General features: G+C 36.5%; 10 protein-coding genes across 10 annotated transcripts; 5 read left to right on the top strand and 5 right to left on the bottom strand.

Moving 5' to 3' along the window:
* Positions 1-265: 265 nt before the first annotated feature.
* On the top strand, positions 266-2,155 carry WICANDRAFT_64179 (uncharacterized protein; the record flags this gene model as incomplete). The annotated part of the gene is made up of 1 exon (XM_019183685.1): positions 266-2,155. One exon carries the CDS (start codon positions 266-268, stop codon positions 2,153-2,155), a length of 1,890 nt encoding a protein of 629 aa, XP_019037238.1.
* A 56-nt stretch (positions 2,156-2,211) lies between these two features.
* WICANDRAFT_64178 (uncharacterized protein) lies at positions 2,212-2,700 on the bottom strand (the record flags this gene model as incomplete). Its single annotated transcript, XM_019183684.1, has 1 exon — positions 2,212-2,700. One exon carries the CDS (start codon positions 2,698-2,700, stop codon positions 2,212-2,214), a length of 489 nt encoding a protein of 162 aa, XP_019037237.1.
* Positions 2,701-3,409: 709 nt separating this feature from the next.
* Positions 3,410-4,195, top strand: WICANDRAFT_64177 (uncharacterized protein; the record flags this gene model as incomplete). Its single annotated transcript, XM_019183683.1, has 1 exon — positions 3,410-4,195. The coding sequence occupies one exon, from the start codon at positions 3,410-3,412 to the stop codon at positions 4,193-4,195; it is 786 nt and encodes a 261-aa protein (XP_019037236.1).
* Positions 4,196-4,504: 309 nt separating this feature from the next.
* Positions 4,505-5,490, bottom strand: WICANDRAFT_95292 (uncharacterized protein). The gene has a single exon (XM_019186488.1). The coding sequence runs from the start codon at positions 5,293-5,295 to the stop codon at positions 4,597-4,599; it is 699 nt and encodes a 232-aa protein (XP_019037235.1). The 5' UTR covers positions 5,296-5,490; the 3' UTR covers positions 4,505-4,596.
* A 409-nt stretch (positions 5,491-5,899) lies between these two features.
* WICANDRAFT_85173 (uncharacterized protein) lies at positions 5,900-6,715 on the top strand (the record flags this gene model as incomplete). The annotated part of the gene is made up of 1 exon (XM_019185855.1): positions 5,900-6,715. One exon carries the CDS (start codon positions 5,900-5,902, stop codon positions 6,713-6,715), a length of 816 nt encoding a protein of 271 aa, XP_019037234.1.
* Positions 6,716-6,854: 139 nt separating this feature from the next.
* Positions 6,855-8,624, top strand: RKM3 (protein-lysine N-methyltransferase; the record flags this gene model as incomplete). Its single annotated transcript, XM_019183682.1, has 1 exon — positions 6,855-8,624. One exon carries the CDS (start codon positions 6,855-6,857, stop codon positions 8,622-8,624), a length of 1,770 nt encoding a protein of 589 aa, XP_019037233.1.
* A 253-nt stretch (positions 8,625-8,877) lies between these two features.
* Positions 8,878-9,972, top strand: WICANDRAFT_85172 (60S ribosomal protein uL4; the record flags this gene model as incomplete). The annotated part of the gene is made up of 1 exon (XM_019185854.1): positions 8,878-9,972. One exon carries the CDS (start codon positions 8,878-8,880, stop codon positions 9,970-9,972), a length of 1,095 nt encoding a protein of 364 aa, XP_019037232.1.
* Positions 9,973-10,174: 202 nt separating this feature from the next.
* Positions 10,175-11,656, bottom strand: WICANDRAFT_34004 (uncharacterized protein; the record flags this gene model as incomplete). Its single annotated transcript, XM_019182140.1, has 1 exon — positions 10,175-11,656. One exon carries the CDS (start codon positions 11,654-11,656, stop codon positions 10,175-10,177), a length of 1,482 nt encoding a protein of 493 aa, XP_019037231.1.
* A 547-nt stretch (positions 11,657-12,203) lies between these two features.
* On the bottom strand, positions 12,204-13,676 carry WICANDRAFT_64171 (uncharacterized protein; the record flags this gene model as incomplete). Its single annotated transcript, XM_019183681.1, has 1 exon — positions 12,204-13,676. One exon carries the CDS (start codon positions 13,674-13,676, stop codon positions 12,204-12,206), a length of 1,473 nt encoding a protein of 490 aa, XP_019037230.1.
* Positions 13,677-13,951: 275 nt separating this feature from the next.
* WICANDRAFT_13279 (uncharacterized protein) lies at positions 13,952-14,356 on the bottom strand (the record flags this gene model as incomplete). Its single annotated transcript, XM_019180567.1, has 1 exon — positions 13,952-14,356. A coding segment is annotated over one exon (405 nt), but the record flags the coding sequence as incomplete, so codon positions are not given.
* Between the last annotated feature and the right edge of the window lie 1,586 nt (positions 14,357-15,942).

Genomic DNA, 15,942 nt, shown 5'->3' with positions numbered 1-15,942 from the left:
TTGATTGACAAGTAGGCTAAATATCATATTATATTCGATCTTATATTATTATATCAAATTAACATGATAATTAGATGGATAATATCAGTGATTTCAATCACGTGATCAAAGAGGCCAGTGATTATATAATCGTCACGAATTTTAATTCGCGAATGCGTTTTGTATCTGCCCAGACGCGTCAAGTAGAAAAATAAACTCAACTTTCCTACGAACCTCAATGATTAACAACAACAACAACGCAGCAGCAACCGTATTCATACTAATCATGGGTTCGAAGAGTAAATTCAAAGAGAAATTATCACCTCCAGGTGCAACACCAATCATACAGAAACCAACAGATCATATCAAATCAGAATCAATAACTTACTTTAAAAAGTATATGAAGATTGCATCAAGTATTCATTTTAGACAATGGACCGAAGCTAATGACCCAAGAGAAAGAGAACCTTTGATCCAAGATATAAGAAGACTAGTCTCACAACTCCCCAAACCAATCATCATCGAAAGTTTAAAAGATGTAATCATGTCTTATGGTGATGCAAGTATTGATGAAATTATAAAAGAAGATGATATGAAAATACCCAAATTTTCAAAAATTGAACCATTAATCTCATATTTTTTATTCTTTGGAGTTCCAAGAAGACAATTACAATTAAACGTTGTGGTGAAATTGAGAGAATTGATTTCATTTTCCCCAATTTTTGATAAAACTCTTTATTATGAATGGAAAATGTTTATGTTAAATAATTCTCATTATTTAAGTTGTGAACCAACTCCATCAATATTGAATTTGATTATAATTGCTGGCTATTTTAACCCATTGAAAATTCAATCAAGGTTATTAGATTTACAATATAATGAAGAATTAATCAATGATTTATCATTAGAAAGATTAGTTACCAAGATTGAAGGTTATATATTGAATGAATTTGTTGATTTTTTGGTTGATGATGAATCTATTGATACTTATAGACCATTGATGTTACCTATGCCCCCTGTGCGTCCACCTCCACCACCTTTACACCCACATCCCACAACTCTTGCCATGGTTCCAAGTTCCAAATCAAATCAATCCGATATTTCTCATCAATCACCACCACTGGAAGAGGAAGAAGAAAGGCAACCAGGACAAACTGACTACAAGAAAGAGTTGACTTCTGCTGGTGATAAAATTAACAATACTTCAGAAAAATTAAATCCAATTGAAAATGTAAATAAAACACCAGTTCAACCCGTCACACCAAATATACGGACACCAATTTATAGAGAAGCCTCCACTCAAACTTCAAGATATGTTCACACATCCACTCAAACTGATGAACCTATACCAAAACCTAAAATCCCAACAAGCAACAAGCAACGACCATTTAAATCTTTTGCAGAAAGCTTCAACGAAGCTCTTCCGAAAAAAAACAAACATTCAAAATTGGATCCTCTTTCAAGATTGGATAGCAATTTATCGTCAGATGTTCAAGATATACCTTCATCATATTCTGGAAAATTTACAAAATATAAAGTATTACCACCAAATCCCAAACAACCATTAAGTTTGAAACTGATGTCTCAACTACAAAAAACACAACCATTAACCTCACCTTCAATCAATAAGTTTGACCAAAAATCAGCCGATCCACAATTAACATTATCACCACCTAAAGGAACATTTTCAATGAATAGCACACCTACAACAACTAATAAGTCAAACATCACCAATCCCAAACCCACAACAACTAATGAAGTGAATACAAATGAACCTAAAAATAATATAAATGCTTCACCACCAAGCCCCGAATCACTACGGCTAGCTTCAGTATCAAGTGATAAAACAATACCATCGAAAAGACCACTTGAAGAACCATCATCATCATTATCATCATTATCATCATCATCACCATCATCTTCACAATTTTTAAAAATTGAACGTTCATTAGTGGAAAAACTAGAAAAGCCTAAAGTTACAGCTTTTAACCATCCTAAAAGAAATCAAATCAAAGAGATCTTGAGCATGAATAGAAAGGCAAAAGGCTATATAGTAAAAGTCAGATTTGAAGATGATGATACTGAATGGTTTAGATATTTCGAAATGAAAAAACTCGCACCAAAAATGATTGATGAATTTTGTTTAAAAACTGGATTATTCCCCAAAAATGATTAAATTGGAAAATTACAAATATAGAATGTTTACAAATTGATCATATGTCAGTATGTGTTTTATTCTTCATTCAAATATAAATCTTTGTTGTCTACCAAGTCAAGGAGTTGATAAAAGATTTCCCTGCTCTTTTGTCTTCTTTCCCATTCAGTTCCCTCCTCCTCATCACTATCCTCGTCACTTGCATAACCTTGGTAATCTTGATCAATTTCTGCCTCTTCTTCTTCTTCAACTTCATCTGACTCTTCACTTTCATAATCTTGATAATATTCCTCTTGTAATTCTTCAACCTTTTCTGTCTCAATTTTTTTCTGTTCAATTTCTTCTGGAGCACTTTCAGCTCTTGTTAATGGCGCATTTGATCCAATGAAAACGATTGATGATGCAATCAAAGCCAATGCTGTATTTGTAAATATTGAACCATAGTTAACATTATCGAGGGCAAAATTTGAAATGTTGAATGTATGTTTATCTATAAAAGATAATGCGTTGTAAATTGTGTCGTTGTCCGTGGAGTTGACGAAACTGGTTAAAGAACTGTTGCTCATATTGACTGCTGAATTGATTCTTAAAAGAATTGATGAAGATGTATGTACAAGCTGTGTAGATTATTTTAAGGATATGAATGTGGATACTGGCACTTTTATATGTTTTCTATGGTTCATGTTGATACACAATAATGATCTCATCAACAGATAAAACTTAGCTCTCATATACTTAGGTAAGCACTTTCCACCCAGAAATCTTTTCTAGGCTGCTTAACAATCATCACAACACGCTTCAAGTCCTCCCATTAGAGAGACCATTAGTTTAAGGACTGAGATTAGTATCATCAACTCTAATCACGTGACATTATTATCATTTGCGCGAATCCATCCCAGTGTACCCGTCAATTTTGACAGTATCTACTATACACTACAACTTAACATAGGATCTTTTCGTATTAGCTAAGGTACAGGATACAGCTGATATTAGTACGATTAGTGGATTGAGGATTGGGGATGTAGTAATCACAGAATGACTGAGTGAGATATTGGTCGTACAATATTAGCGCTCGCTATGTAATATCGAGTACTGTATTGTACTAGTGCGAAGTTGTCTTTGTGGCAGAAATTATACCTCAATTTTTATACTTTCAATCAATTTTATAATTTATAATAAATTAATTAACCACAACCATGGCTGTCTAAAGTTTGAGGATAAGCTGGTAGCAGGGTGGTTATTCACTAATCATTGCCACTACTCAATTTCTACAAGATGAATGAAAATAACTCTTCCTTTCAAAAGCTGCCTGAACTTGAAGCTTCCAATGAAAGGTTAACTTTAGTTGTTGAATACCAAGCCAATAACCGAGAAGAATTTGTGGAAAGACTAGCTGAATTATTGGAAAAAAGCGAAACAATCCCTCATCACAAAAAGGTCATCAAAATCAAACAATTCAAAGGCTCACAAATTAAGAAAACATTGTCATGGGATGTTGAAGGCGAAAACTTAGTCCGCCGCAAAGAAATAACCAATCAAGATGGACATCTAGAATCAACAGCTGTACCTGAAAATGATGGTGAAGGACTTGAAGCTGGTGTTGATTTTGCTCCTGGTATGACTTATTCTTTATCACTCAGCAAAGGAAGATTGTTGTCTGTTACTCGGTTTGAAAAGATTTTTACTAGATCTAAACTTGACCTGAACGAAGTTAAAACAATAAGTTTGATTTTTTTGATTGTTTGCCAGCTTTGCGTCTCTGCAATTTTGTGGTTGAATGACTACCAATCATCTGGGGACCAACTCTGGTATTTTATACCTAGTTACATTGCTGCTGCCACATCGGTCGAAATACTTTGTTATTATCTGATTATACCTAGTGAAGAGGAAAAAGCTACAGGCAAATCTGAAAGTGCTAAACGTTTAACAACACTGAAAATTGTTGGATGGTCTATTACACTTATTGGTTTCGTTATATTCATTGGCATTAGAGAGAATTTTTTTTCAAAAGTGATACTATATATTATACATCTAGCTCTATACTTAATAAGATTCTTATAATGCGTATAAATTTCTGTAGAGATACAATTGAGGAAGATTCAAACCGAAAGACTAGCATGCCTGAAGCTGATCTTAACAATTCGAATTTTTTTTTTGACCCCATATTTAACAATCAAAATGTATTGATATCAAGTAAACCAGAAGAAGCAGAAAGGAGTTGCAAAGGTGAGGAAAATTTCAAAGAACCTGATGGTGATAAGTGTGAGGGTCTATTGTTCATAGTTGTTGAATTATAGCCAATGCCAATATATCAATGATATTACAATACTTGATACAATAGTTATATATTTTCAGTCCCCAGGCCGTAGAGCTGTATACTGTCACAAAGTCTGTCATCTCGATCTTACTCAAATCCTACAAGGAGTTTTTGCTGTGTACATGAAATCATCAACTTGTCGTATTTAAGCCTTTTTAATGGCTTCTTTAATCTCCAAAGAACCACTGATCAATGGGATGAATTTTTTGTTTGAGGATCCGTCTCTTAAAATCTCCACAATCGCTTGTGCAACATCTTCTCTTGGGATGGAAATCTTTGTGCTATCACCTTTTGGAATGCCATCAGCGATATCTTCAACCTTTTTTGGATCTTCCACTTTACCATTACCTGGTTCATCTTTCAAATATCCTGGTTGTAAAATGGTCCAATTTAAATCATCATCTTTGGAAATAATCTCATCTGCATATTTCTTCGCAATATAATAAGATCTTAAGGGACCATCCCACCAAAATTCACGATCCAGTGATTTGATTGCACTCACAAGGATGAATCTTTTCACATTCGCAGCTTTAACAGCTTCACTAACCTTAACAGCACCGTCTAAATCAACACTAAAAGTTAAATCAAGTCCTTTACCACCAGCACCTGCACTGAAAACCACAGCATCGTAACCTTTCAAAGCCTCTGTAATTGTGTTCAAATTGGAATTTGTAATATCTATATCAGTTGAATAATTCACACCTAATTCTTTGAATTTAGCACCTTGAGAAGCATTTCTAATGAATGCAGTTGGTTCAAATTCTGTTTTCAATTGTGAGAATTTCTTCAATAGTTGAGTGGCAACTTTACCATTAGCACCAAAGATTGCAACTTTCAAAACCATTTTGATCACTGTCAATTAAGATGTACTCAAGTGCTTGTTCAGTTCGGAAAGCAACTTTAACTCTGGACATAAGTGTACTTTTATATGCCAGTTGTCCCAAGGCTTATTAAGCAAGGGTATTAAAGCACATGACTTTTGGTGATGTTGAAGCAAAATTGTGATGTTGTTTGATGATTAAAGATACATTGAATGAACATATTGCTGTTTATGGGTTAGTTCTTTGAGAGTCAAGTGTAGAAGAGCATTGATTCGGATTCACCAGTTTTGAGATGATTGAATTCAGTGTCTGTCCACTTAGATGGTCATACTGAGATTAGATAAAGACACAATAGGATCAACAAGCTTCATTATACACTCTAGAATTGGCAGGGGTAATTTATCGTATGAGTGAATCAGTATTCGCTGATTGAATGGCCTTGATACAGATGCAAAGTGCAATGGAGCTCCAGTTTTCTTTGGTGATATCTCCCTAGGTAGTCCTCCCCCAGTGGAGGACCTTATCGGACACAATAAAGCACCTAAACCACTTATAAAAGAGACAATGGAACCCCCCTGAGTCATATACCTCTACACTGCAGCGCTCAACTGCTTTTCACCATCAGATATGACCATCCAGAGACCAGAAGACTTTAGAAGTTCGTGTCGTGCTGGCAAATTCAATACTCAAACTTCAGGGCAATGTCCAGGTTTTGCTCAAGCTAATCTATTAGTGATTCCAATTAATGCTGCACAAGATTTCATTGAACTATGTGAAAGAAATCCAGTCCCATGTCCATTACTAGCCATTACAAAACCTGGTGATCCAACAGTTTTCACAAAAGGTTCCTCAATTTTCAAAACTACAACTGATCTAAGTACTGATTTTCCTAAATATAACGTTTATGATAATGGGAAACTCATATCAACTCAATCAGATATCTCAAAAGAGTGGTCTAAGGATCATGTTGGATTTCTTGTTGGTTGTTCCTTCTCATTTGAATTCGCACTAAGCAAAGCGGGCCTCACTCCAAGAAACATGTCTCAAGGTTTCACTGTACCAATGTATCACACAAAGAAGTATTTGGATCCAGCTGGTGTATTCACAAATAGTACCTATGTTGTCAGTATGAGACCTTACAAACTAAAGGATATACCAAAAGTTCGTGAAATTACTAAAAAATTCAAACCAACTCATGGTGAACCTATTGATTGGGGGTTTGATGCTTTAGAAAGATTGGGAATAAATTCACTTGAGGATACTATCTTTTCAGACCCTATTGAACTGGAAGAAGGTGAGGTTCCTGTGTTTTGGGGATGTGGTGTTACACCTCAATTAGCTGCTGCTGAGGCCAGTGATAAGGTTAAGGGGACCATAATGGCACACGCGCCGGGGCATATGATTGTTATCGATGTGAAGGATGAAGAAGTGCCATTTTTATAATGAATTTTTATATTTGTATCACATTTGTAGATTTATTGTGGTTCTAGCTCATCTCATCTCATCTCTGATCTCGGAGCTTGTGAAGAAAAAAAAATTTCACCTTTTAACTAAAACATTAAAACAGGACAATCAAGAAATCATGTCCAACACGACCTTGGAAAATGCCAATAAGGTGGTCTCTTGGATCAAGTCAAATCATGGATACTGGAATTCTGACGTTTTAGAGATCAAAGAATCCAAAGTTGGTGGGATCGGTGTCTTTGCTAAAAAGGATTTAGACCCAACTCTTACTCCAGAATTACTTTTGAGACTTCCTAAAGAATCTATTTTATCTGCTGAGAAATCATCTATCGCCAACTTGATATTAGAAGAAGAAATAGAAGGTGCACTAGCTTTAATAATTGCCTTCATTTATGAAAAACACTATGGTAATGATTCCCCATGGTTTGAATACATCAATACTATCCATTATAAGGATTCCAAAGGAGATTTAATCCTACCACCAAGTTTATGGACAAAGAAGGAGAAACTATTATTCAAAGGTTCAGAATTAGAAATAATGGGTGCTTTAGATGATGAGGAAAACAAATCAGCTTATGAAAATGCTTGCACTTTTGCATTAAATCAACATGAAATTTCATCAGCAATCCCCATCCCATGGGAATTAGATATTGAAGGTAAAGATGATGATGAAGTCTTGATAAAATATAAAAACTTCATAGCTATATCTCATGCCATTGCTTCAAGGGATTTTGAAATAGATGCATTCCATCAAGTTGCATTAGTCCCAGGTGCTGATTTATTCAACCATACTAATAAACCAACAGTTAGATTCGAAAGTGTTTTTGATGTTTGTGGAATGTGTGGATCAAGTGCTCCTTGTGATCATATGCAAGAAAGTGATGAAGAACAAGATGATTCTGGAAGTGAAGACGGCGAGAACTCTGGTGATGAAGAAATGGTAGAAGAAGATGATGATGAGCAAGGCACAGATGAACAGGAGGATGAAAACGAATCAGATGAAAATGAATCAGATGAAGATAATTACGATGGGCCTATCGATGAAGCTTTCATTTCAAAAATTGAAGAGTCTTTACAAAGAGAAAAAGATGAAGAGGAAGCTGACCATTCTGATGAGGATGAAGAAGGATCAAACCAACAGATAATATTAGAAGGCGAAGGTGGTGGGAAAATTCTTCCTGATGATTGTTGTGATATAGTGCTAACCAAAAAGGTATCCAAAGGTGATGAACTCTTCAATACCTATGGTGATTTTAACAACTCTATTCTTTTATCAAAATATGGGTTTGTCATCCCAGGAAATATAGACGAAGAAGTTGGATTAGGTATACAATTTTTGAAAATCAAAAAGGCAAATAAGAAATTGTATGCAAAACATTTTGAATGGTGGGAAGCTCAAGGTTATGAAATGGTTAGAGAAATGTTTCACAAGAAGAAGAATGATTCTCATCATGGATGTGAAGACGATAACTGTGATGATGATCACTGTGATGATGGCTGTCAAGATGGTTGCTGTGACGGAGAAGGTGAAGATGATGTTGAAGATATCCCAAACTGGACTTTGGAAGTCACAATCGGTGCATCTGGTGAACCACTTCCTTTAACTTATGCCCTAGTTAAACTCTTGTCACTGAACAAATTGGAGTTAACCAAATTCTTGAAAACTCCAGAGAAAGTAAATCTTCAATTATTGACCACTAGTAGCTCAAAAGCTTACAAAATATTGAAGGAACTTGTAGAGTTAAGACTTGATCAATATGAAGGTGCTATCAAATATGACAAATATTTGAAATCCAAAAACTCAAGAGAAAGACTTGCTGCCCAACTAGTGATACACGAGCAAAACATCTTGAAGAAATCGTTACAATACATATCTAAAAAAATATAGAGATTAATATAAAAGTTGCATTTTATTTCAATTGAATGTTGTAGTCGTTCTGCGGATATAATCGCCTTAAACAACTTTACCCTACTCTTGAATCACATGACTTCTTTGTCCGGGTAAAAATGCAGTTTTTTTTTTTTCAACCAAGCGTGAAAAAGTTTGGTGAAAAATTTCTATAGTTGAAAAACTTTTCAAGACTCTTTTTGAAACTCTTCATCATTTAGGATACCATATTACTAACTCAAATAGTTTAAAGATGTCTGCTCGTCCAACTGTCTCAGTCTACTCAACCTCCGGTGAAGTCTCTTCAACTTCATTACCATTACCATCAGTCTTCTCTGCTCCAATCAGACCAGATATTGTTCACTCAGTTTTCACTGCTGTTAACAAAAACAAACGTCAAGCTTACGCTGTCGCTGAAAACGCTGGTCATCAAACTTCAGCTGAATCATGGGGTACTGGTCGTGCTGTTGCCCGTATTCCACGTGTTGGTGGTGGTGGTACTCACCGTTCTGGTCAAGCTGCCTTCGGTAATATGTGTCGTGGTGGTCGTATGTTTGCTCCAACTAAAACATGGAGAAAATGGCACGTTAAGGTCAACCATAACGAAAAACGTTATGCTACCGCTTCAGCCATTGCTGCTTCAGGTGTTCCATCATTAGTTTTAGCTAGAGGTCACCGTGTTGAAGAAATTCCAGAAGTTCCATTAGTTGTTTCTTCAGAAGTTGAATCAATCACCAAAACCAAAGAAGCCGTTGCTGTCTTAAAAGCCGTTGGTGCTCACAGAGATGTCGTTAAAGTCTTGAAATCCAAGAAATTACGTGCTGGTAAAGGTAAATTAAGAGGTCGTCGTTACACTCAACGTCGTGGTCCATTAGTTGTCTATGGTGAAGATAAAGGTTTAGTTAAGGCCTTCAGAAACATTCCAGGTGTTGAAACTGCTTCAGTCTCTGCTTTAGGTTTATTACAATTAGCTCCAGGTGCTCATTTAGGTAGATTCGTTATCTGGACTGAATCAGCTTTTGCTAAATTAGACTCCGTCTGGGGTTCTGAATCAGTTGCTTCTGCTAAATCTGGTTACTCATTACCAAACAACATCATCTCAAACGCTGATGTTACCAGAATCATCAACTCTTCTGAAATCCAAAACGTTGTTAGACCAGCTGGTCAAGCTACTCAAAAACGTACCCACGTTTTAAAGAAAAACCCATTGAAAAACAAACAAGTTTTATTAAGATTGAACCCATACGCTAAAGTTTTCTCTGCTGAAAAATTAGGTTCAAAGAAAGTTGAACAAAAATCAGCTAAACCATCAAAAGGTCAATTCGCTGAAGTTTTGAAACAAGATTAGATTTATTCCAACAGAAATATTTTGTTGAATAAAGATAACTGAAATTGTTGTAAAGAGGGAATTGTTTGTCGAATGTTTTGTTTAGTTAAATAATACTTTCTTGATAGCGTTGTTTCAAATAATAAATTGTAGTCTACTTTTGAATAAAAGTTTTTTTTACTACATCTGTATGAACTTGAAAAGACATTGCGATTTAGAGTATTTAGATTTCAGCCTCCCTCTTTTGATTTCTTTTGACAACATAGTCTTTTAAATTCTTTTCAAATTGTTCTTTACTAACACCTTTCTCCCATCTCAAATTATAAGCTGGATGAGATTCTGGGAAATAGGTATGTCCCTTTTCACCATAAAAGTTCTCTCTCAAAGTTCCACCAGGAACAGCATATTCAGTCTGAGCTAAACCTAATTTTTGTAATTCAGGAACTAAATAGTCAACAGCATCTTTAAAACCACCAGGGAAATCTCTGAAACCAAAATTAATACCGTCAATATCTGTCGCTTCAACTAAGTTTTGAATATACTCAGCAATTTCTTTACCAGTACCAAAGACGGTGGTACCGCCTCTCCACATTTCTGAGATTTCTCTTGGTGTTCTTCTGGATCCATCTGGCTTGTACAAAGTGTTGTCTGTAGCTGAAGTAATTCCATTACTTTTTCCTTCAAACACAACTGGCTCATCAAAACCAAAACCAGAAACATCAATACCAGAAACTCCTCCAAAGTACACTAATGAGTCAATTGGATCTTCGTATTTGTTATACTCATCAAATTTTGCTTGAGCTTCTTCATGTGTCTTTCCAGTAATTGGTGTGAGAGGTGCAATGAACTTAATGGAATAAGGATCTCTACCATATTTTTCATGTGCAACTTTTCTGATTTTAGCAATACTCTTGGTAGTATGTTCAGCCTTGTGTAAATTAACAAAGACAAGTTCAGCATTTTCAGCAGCAAAATCAATACCTTTCGAAGAAGTACCAGCTTGTGCAATCAATGGGAATCTTTGTGGTGAAGGTTCTGTAATTGCAGGTCCTTTAACATTGAAGTACTTACCAACGTGGTTGATTTCTCTGATTGCCTCAGGCTCAGCAAAGACCCCCCTTTCTTTATCATAGACCACCGCATCATCTCTCCAGGATGATAATAATAACTCATAAACGGTATCCAAATATTCTGTAGTCTTGACATATCTTTCATCATGTTCAGGTAATGGACCCCCATTTAACAAATTCTTACCAAGACTGGGCAAGTAGGACGAAACAATATTCCAAGCAATTCTACCACCAGAAAGTAAATCCAAACTAGCCAATCTTCTTGCAAAATGATACGGATGCTCACTCACAGTACTGAAAGTAACAGCAATACCAACGTTTTTTGTATGCGAGGCGATTGCAAGAACTGGAGCAGCTGGATCAATTCTAGTAGCATTAACACCATGTTTAGCTGCGGTCTTATATTCGCCACCATAGACATCATACCAACTTAGATGATCAACAAAGAAGATGTTGTGGAATTTAGCTTTTTCAGCAAGCTTAGCAAATTCAATCCATGGTTCTAAACTATGTGAGAACTCTCTTGATTGATCAGTTGGATTCCTCCAGTTATTTGAGGAGGTACCAACAGTTGCAGCACTAAGGATCAATTGCTTCTTAACTTTTTGTTTCTTCAATTGTGGTGATTTGGTCATTATTCAGGTGTTCTTTTGGAAATATTTAACAATCAGAGCTGTTTGGGTGGGTGACAACTGCATTTTATACCAGTGTTGGCAGAGCCATATTGCCAGATCCTTACTATAGTATCATGTTCACGATACAGTATCTCCATTTGGGTTCACAAGCGCACTGATCTGAGTATGAATTGTTAAGGATTTGTGTTTTGAATCCACAGTTTTTTTATGAGAAGGAGAGGACAGAATACGTGCCAATAAACAACTACCAAGTTTGGTGATGAGGGTGCTTTTAAGTGAATTTAGGATCCCACCAAGTACTACTTTCAGCAGGGCTTTTCCTATTCCCACCCACATTAACAATTTTAATAAGTGACATTGAATTTAATGTGTGCTTAAGTAACCATAGAGCTAGATTTTAGCCAGAGAAGCATCAAAAATAGAAGCCTGGTTCCTGACGCTTAGACAAATACTGGCGACGGTACATTGTGATGATCCGAGTGAATGAGAGATATGCATAATAACTACACTTAAAGGCTGATGATACTGTAGTAGGGTACTTGATGAATTAGGCTCTATATTCATTGACAACCTTTAGATGCTCATTCAAACGCTTCTCAAATTGCTCTTTTGTGAATCCCTTTCCCCATTTTTGTTTAAAAGCTGGATGTGATTCATCCAAAAAGACATGTCCTTTCTCACCCCAAAAATTCTCTCTAAAAGTTCCCCCAGGAACCGGATATTCTTTTTGTGCCAGCCCTAAGCGTTGTAATTCTGGGACTAGGATATCCACCACATCTCTGAAACCATCTGGGAATTGTGGGAAAACAAAATTTATACCATCGATATCTGTTTCTTCAACCAGCTTTTGAATGTATTGTGCAACTTCTTCACCTGTCCCAACAGCACGAGTTGTACTTCTCCAAAATGTTGCAATTTCTCTAGGTGTTCTTGGTGTTCCATCCGGTTTTAAAAAGACATTCTTAGTGATCGAAGTAATACCAGTACCCTCACCTTCAAATTGAATAGGTTCATCGAAAGCGAAGCCTGAAAGATCAATACCAATCATACCACCAAGTGAGATCAATGAATCGTAGGGGTCTTCATATTTCAAAGAATGCTCCAATTTTTGTTCAGCTTCTTCATGAGTCTTCCCCAAGAATGGGATTAATGGAGCAATGAATTTCAGAGAATGAGGATCCCTTTTATATTTCTGAGAAGCTAACTTTCTGATTTTGGCAATCTTTTCAGTTGTAGATTTTGGACTATGAATTGGAACAAAAATCAATTCAGCATTTTCAGCAGCAAAATCAATCCCCTTTTCAGAAGTGCCAGCTTGGACAATCAACGGGAAACCTTGAGGAGTAGGCTCAGTTATTGAAGGACCTTTGACATTGTAGTACTTGCCTTCATGATTAATCTCCCTAATGGCCTTTGGGTCAGCAAAAATACCTTTTTCTTTATCATAAACTATAGCATCTTCTCTCCAAGATGATAATAAAAGCTTATAAACAACATCAACAAATTCACGAGTTTTCACATATCTCTCATCATGTTCCGGGAAAGGTTCACCATTGAGAAGATTTGGTCCCATGCTTTTCAAATATGATGATACAATATTCCATCCGACTCGACCATTTGTAAGTAAATCTAAAGAAGCCAATCTTCTAGCAAAATGATAAGGATGCTCACTGATGGTACTAAAAGTGATAACAATACCGACATTTTCAGTATGAGAAGCAATTGCAGTAGCAACAGCTGCTGGATCTATTCTAGCAGCATGAACACCGTGTTTAGCACTTGCATTGAAATCACCTCCATATACATCAAACCAACTCAATTGATCAACAAAGAACACATTATGGAATTTTGCCTCTTCAGCAAGTTTGGCAAATTCGATCCATGGTTCAAGGCTATGAGCAAACTCTCTACCTGTATCTTTTGGGTCCCTCCATACGTAGTTTGAGTTATTGACGTTAGCAGCACTCAGAATAAGCTGCTTCTTGACTTTACGTTTCTTTAGATCAGGGGAATTTGTCATTGTTGAATGGTCTTTTTATCGTACAAAAACAGAATCATATTGCTATAGTAGGGTTCTTGGGTCCCTTTTATAACATCTGTAAGCCCCAAGAAAACAATTGAGGACAAGCAAGCGCTTCTTCAAATCTCGAGTTCTGTGAATTTGATGTTTGTAGAGAAATCAGATCCACAGTTTTGATTCAAATGGTGTTTGGATGAGTTTTAAAAGCTACAACATCACCTATAATAATCAATAATAGCTGCATTATAAACGCTATATAGTATCTAATCACCACAGCCGTCAGTACTACACTGAGCACCATCTTTGTTGTCATTGCAGAAGCCATCAATACCACCATAAGTATTGAAATACAGCTCTCCATGGAACGCATTATCATCACCAATTTGGTCGTACCCTTCATCTTGTCCAGGATGTGGGTTGACGGTTGGTGTGATGCAATATTTCCAACCAGGGTTGTTGTCAAAGAAGTTATAAACCTCTGAATCATAATCAAGCTCTTCAAAATTTCTATCGCTCGCAACTTTTTTGGCAAGATCTCTATTGACGTTATCATAAGTATAACTTGTCCATTGAACATCAAAGTAATTCCAGCGTTTGTTCAAATGAGTTGAGGATTGATTAGTGGAAGAAGAAAGAGCTGGCTGGCTACCTATATCAGCACTAACAATGTCAACAGCTAATTGTGTCAAATTGGAGTCAGGAATTCTTGCAGCAACATGGCTTCCATAAGAGCTCTTCCAATGGACAGTGTGAAGTTGGAAAGCCTCCTCATCCCTTTTACTCAAAGTAGAGCTGCCATTATAAGTATATATGGATAAGAGTTCCAAGCTTGCACTTTCCAGTATTCTTGAAACAGAGTCATATTCGACATGCTCAGGGTTGTCCCAAAACAGATATTCTGACCCACCAATAGACCTCTTGTGTTCACCACCACCACCACTATCAGATCCCCCATTGGAACCAGCAGCAATATAAGCAGCAGCAGAAGCAACAATTGAAACAGCAGCAGTAATCCAACAAGCAGGGCTAGCCAAAGCTGCTAGTCCACCAAGACAAGCTGTTGCTGCCATTTGACCAGAAATACCAGCAACAGCTATCAAAGCACCTGTGACACCTCTTCTAGCAACCCATATCCAGTTGTTTCTCTTGTAAAGGTAAGTGCTGACAGTTCCTTCGACTCTTTTGGAAGGCAAAAGCGCATCAAGAGGGTTGGCCGTATTGTTGTAATATCTAAAGTATAAGATTGATGAAATTGCTAAGAAAATAATTGACATGATAACAAAGCCAAGAAAGTTTCTGTACCGGGCTTTAACTTTCTTATAGTAAGCCGCAATGGCGGCTTTACTGTAACCAGCTTCAATGGCAGCTAATGACATAAGAAACAAATTTTACTGCACTAGTGACCTCAAAATACCAATATAGCTTTGAGAAAAAGGGAGATTAAGGCCCCTTAAATAGAATTACTATATTGCACTGGCTTTGAATCCTGGCCAATGATTAGGTATGTTCCCCTGCTAAACTTTTTCATGAGGCAACACCAAATACATACGAGTGAGAAGCGCAATATGTCTCAACACATAAGTATAACAGGCGACCGTATATATTACGAGATCCGAATTAGGTACCTGTAACTTTCAATTAGGTTATTATTAACCCCTGTACCCTGTACACATATTTTTAACACTACAATGATGTCTATAAAAATCTGAGATCAGCAGAACTAGATCAAAATTAATGTCGAAAGAAGCTGTCTAGCTGCCTATGGTCAATTTATGACAGGCGTTTACAAAAAACTAGTATAGGCTGACAAAGTGGCCTGCTTGGCTAACTAACCATGTGTGTATTTGAAAATGGCTGACATGACTTGGATTAATTACGGGTCGAGGTACCTCGAAGAGCATTCGGTATCTCATGGCTACCAGCAGATCCAGTCAAGAGACGTCGAGACTCCCAAGGTTACACCTTGCAATTTCAAAGTATTACTATTATATTAACAATTCAAGCGCCTGATTCCAATACAACACTTCTATGTGAATATCCTCATTCCCTCTACCTAACAATAGAAATCAGCTGAGTAGTACATGACAAGTTACAACCAATTAACACTAGTTTCTTTAATATTGGCTGCACATGAAGATGTATTAAAGTATCCAATCATTAATCGTGATCGGGCGAATCCTTAATTACCGACCAGCATTAACGATTTCATCACCATATTCATTTCAAGGAAAGCGTTGATTTAGCCATTGAAGAACCATCTGGTCAA

The sequence above is a fragment of the Wickerhamomyces anomalus genome (assembly GCF_001661255.1).
Source record: "Wickerhamomyces anomalus NRRL Y-366-8 unplaced genomic scaffold WICANscaffold_5, whole genome shotgun sequence".
NCBI classification, from domain to species: Eukaryota; Fungi; Ascomycota; class Saccharomycetes; order Phaffomycetales; family Wickerhamomycetaceae; genus Hansenula; species Hansenula anomala.
Note: the sequence above shows the minus strand (reverse complement) of the source record. Positions and strands in the feature narration are given on the sequence as shown.

Bases quoted from the DNA above. Each gene is read 5' to 3' on its own strand.
- WICANDRAFT_95292 (XM_019186488.1), bottom strand. From the start codon at position 5,295: ATGGTTTTGAAAGTTGCAATCTTTGGTGCTAATGGTAAAGTTGCCACT.